This window comes from Triticum aestivum, chromosome 6D (genome assembly GCF_018294505.1).
Source record: "Triticum aestivum cultivar Chinese Spring chromosome 6D, IWGSC CS RefSeq v2.1, whole genome shotgun sequence".
NCBI lineage: Eukaryota > Viridiplantae > Streptophyta > Magnoliopsida > Poales > Poaceae > Triticum > Triticum aestivum.
In genome coordinates this window covers 488,240,741-488,243,791 of record NC_057811.1, presented here as the reverse complement: position 1 = coordinate 488,243,791, position 3,051 = coordinate 488,240,741, and the positions used below count along the sequence as shown (strand labels likewise).

General features: G+C 49.6%; 1 protein-coding gene across 1 annotated transcript; it reads left to right on the top strand.

Annotated features, from left to right (window-relative positions):
- Positions 1-1,709: 1,709 nt before the first annotated feature.
- LOC123142225 (uncharacterized) lies at positions 1,710-2,770 on the top strand. The gene is made up of 3 exons (XM_044561219.1): positions 1,710-2,095; positions 2,173-2,311; positions 2,398-2,770. The coding sequence occupies exons 1-3, from the start codon at positions 1,983-1,985 to the stop codon at positions 2,644-2,646; spliced, it is 501 nt and encodes a 166-aa protein (XP_044417154.1). The 5' UTR covers positions 1,710-1,982; the 3' UTR covers positions 2,647-2,770.
- The last annotated feature ends 281 nt before the right edge of the window (positions 2,771-3,051 follow it).

Here is a 3,051-nt window from a genome sequence, read left to right as displayed (position 1 = left end):
CCTTGGCCGCCTCCTCCTCTCTTCCACCATGGCCCATTAAGGCCCATTAACTCTCCGGGGAGTTCCGGTAACCCCCCGGTACTCCAGTAAATGCCCGAACTCACCTGGAACCATTCCGATGTCCAAACATAGCCTTTCAATATATCGATCATTATGTCTCGACCATTTCGAGACTCCTTGTCATGTCCGCGATCACATCCGGGACTCCGAACAACCTTCGGTACATCAAAACACATAAACTCATAATACCGATCGTCATCGAACGTTAAGCGTGCGGACCCTACGGGTTCGAGAACTATGTAGACATGACCGAGACTCATCTCCGGTCAATAACCAATAGCGGCACCTGGATGCTCATATTGGTTCCTACATATTCTACGAAGATCTTTATCGGTCAAACCGCATAACAACATACGTTGTTCCCTTTGTCATCGGTATGTTACTTGCCCGAGATTCGATCGTCGGTATCTCAATACCTAGTTCAATCTCGTTACCGGCAAGTCTCTTTACTCGTTCCGTAATGCATCATCCCGCAACTAACTCATTAGTCACATTGCTTGCAAGGCTTATAATGACGTGCATTACCGAGAGGGCCCAGAGATACCTCTCCGACAATCGGAGTGACAAATCCTAATCTCGATCTATGCCAACTCAACAAACACCATCGGAGACACCTGTAGAGCATCTTTATAATCGCCCAGTTACGTTGTGACATTTGATAGCACACTAAGTGTTCCTCCGGTATTTGGAAGTTGCATAATCTCATAGTCATAGGAACATGTATAAGTCATGAAGAAACCAATAGCAACAAACTAAACGATCATCGTGCTAAGCTAACAGATGGGTCATGTCAATCACATCATTCTCTAATGATGTAATCCCGTTAATCAAATGACAACTCATGTCTATGTCTAGAAAACTTAACCATCTTTGAGCTAGTCAAGTAGAGGCATACTAGTGACACTCGGTTTGTCTATGTATTCACACATGTACTAAGTTTCCGGTTAATACAATTCTAGTATGAATAATAAACATTTATCATGATATAAGGAAATATAAATAACAACTTTATTATTGCTTCTATGGCATATTTCCTTCAGGTAGAGGCGCACCCGCGGCGCGATTCCGCCCGCAGATTTGGCCAGAATCACTGGCGGCGGACGAGCAGAACCAATGGCGGGCGGCGGCAGAAGGGGGTGGGGAAAGGGCACGGGCTGAAATGTCCCTCCCGCCAACCGCTTTCCTGGGATACGGGGCACCGTAGGGGCGAGGCGAAAACCTGCGTTTTCGCAGGTTGGGATGGGATTTTGCCGTGCCCCTCAAAAAAAATTACGGGTCGGACGCGTTTGCGGGGTCTGGTCGGGTAGCATTTTACGCACCGACCCGTATGTTGGCGGTTCCCGGCTATTTGTTTTTTAAAATTCATTAATTTTGACAAAACATGGATATTTTAAAAATATGAACATATTATTTTTACATTTATGAACACAATTCAAAATTCATGAATGTTTACTAAAACTACTAATGTATACTCCCTTTGTTTCGAAATAATTGTCGATGGAGAAAACTAGTTCAAATTCTGTCACGCTACGATTTTTCTGCACTTTCCGTTTTTACCCTCGTGTCGCCACTCACTCGTCGCTCACACACTTGTCGCTCTCTCTTCTCCTCATCGCCTCACTTCTGCCACCTCACCGGCAACCACCTCGTCGGCCACCACCTCGCCTACTTCGCAGACCACCATCTCTCCCCGTCACTGCCATCTTTCTCCTGCCTCCACTCACACCCGTTGTCCACTCGCACCCCGGCCCGCTCCACTCACACCCCACATCCGAGGTCAAAGCTTCGATTTTTGCTCCGGCGGTGAGCTTCTGGGAGACGGAGGCGCTGGATCTGCGTGCGCCACCGCTTGATCTGTGTGTGCCCGCTCTGGATCTGGCGATGGAGGCGATGAATGCGGTGCGGAAGCGAGCTTTTGGGCGATGGAGCGCTGTTGGTTGGCGACGACGCACTTGACACAGTTGGTCGCTGCTGCCGGGAAGAAGAAGGGCAAAGGGGATGGGGTCGCCGTCGGCCTCGCTAGGCACGGCTGCAGGTACCCCCTCTTACCTCGCCGTCGTCCCCCTTTTCTTCCTGTTGTTCGGTTCTGAATCTAAGCGCGCGCGCGTACAGGCTGGTCCTGGTGGGCGACGAGGGCGCCCTGGCCGCGACAGTGGAGGAGGCGCGGCGCAGCGCGGCGGCCGTCAAGTTCCGCGGCATGGAGGCGGACATCAAGTTCGTCTTGGACGACTACAGGGAGGACATCGGCAAGGTGACCATCTACATCTTCCTCGTCAGCGTTGTCTGCTTTGTTTTCTGACGACAACGTGTTGTTGATCTTGCTGGCTGCCATGGCAGATGAGTGTCTTAAGCAAGGAGGAGCTGGTGCAGGTGTTGCGGCGGCACGGTAGCTCCAGTTTCCGCGGTGTCACCCTGCACAAGTGCGGCAAGTGGGAGGCCACCCCGCCTTCGTGTGCCATTGCCCGAGGCTTTACCGGTAGCGAAGATGGGAAGGGTCACGACATTAGGGGGTCTGCCGGCGGGGGGCTGTCAAACGTTTTTTTGCGCCGATCATTCCAAGTGCTCAAAGTTGCCCTCTTCTTTTAGAAAAAGGTTCATCTCATGTTATGGTAGAGTTTTTGTTATTTTCGTCGTTTAGAACTACCATGTCTAGTCTATATCTCAAGGAGTAGATGATACAAAATTGTTTGAATTGCTTTATATGACAAACACATACATTAATAGCTGACTGAGCGTAGCTTAAATGGCTGGATCCCTTGTGGTGAACCAACCCATCAGGTTCAAGTTCTAAACTTGACACTGGTGCACACATTTTTCTGGATTCATTTCAGTATTTCCAGCGATATTCGTTCAGGGGAGAAGACGTCCATATCCAGCTATGCAACTCTGATGACTTTGTCAATCTTAAAATGATATGTTGCTTTAGTATGTTGAAGCAGCTTAGGTGAAAGGCGAAGAAGGCCCCCTTTCGGGGGGCCCGAGCCATCAGTG

Excerpts from the sequence above, each read along its gene's own strand:
- LOC123142225 (XM_044561219.1), top strand. The coding sequence starts at position 1,983 with ATGGAGCGCTGTTGGTTGGCGACGACGCACTTGACACAGTTGGTCGCT. Across the intron at positions 2,096-2,172 it reads CTCGCTAGGCACGGCTGCAG|GCTGGTCCTGGTGGGCGACG; the intron begins GTACCCCCTCTT and ends GCGCGCGTACAG. Across the intron at positions 2,312-2,397 it reads ACAGGGAGGACATCGGCAAG|ATGAGTGTCTTAAGCAAGGA; the intron begins GTGACCATCTAC and ends CTGCCATGGCAG.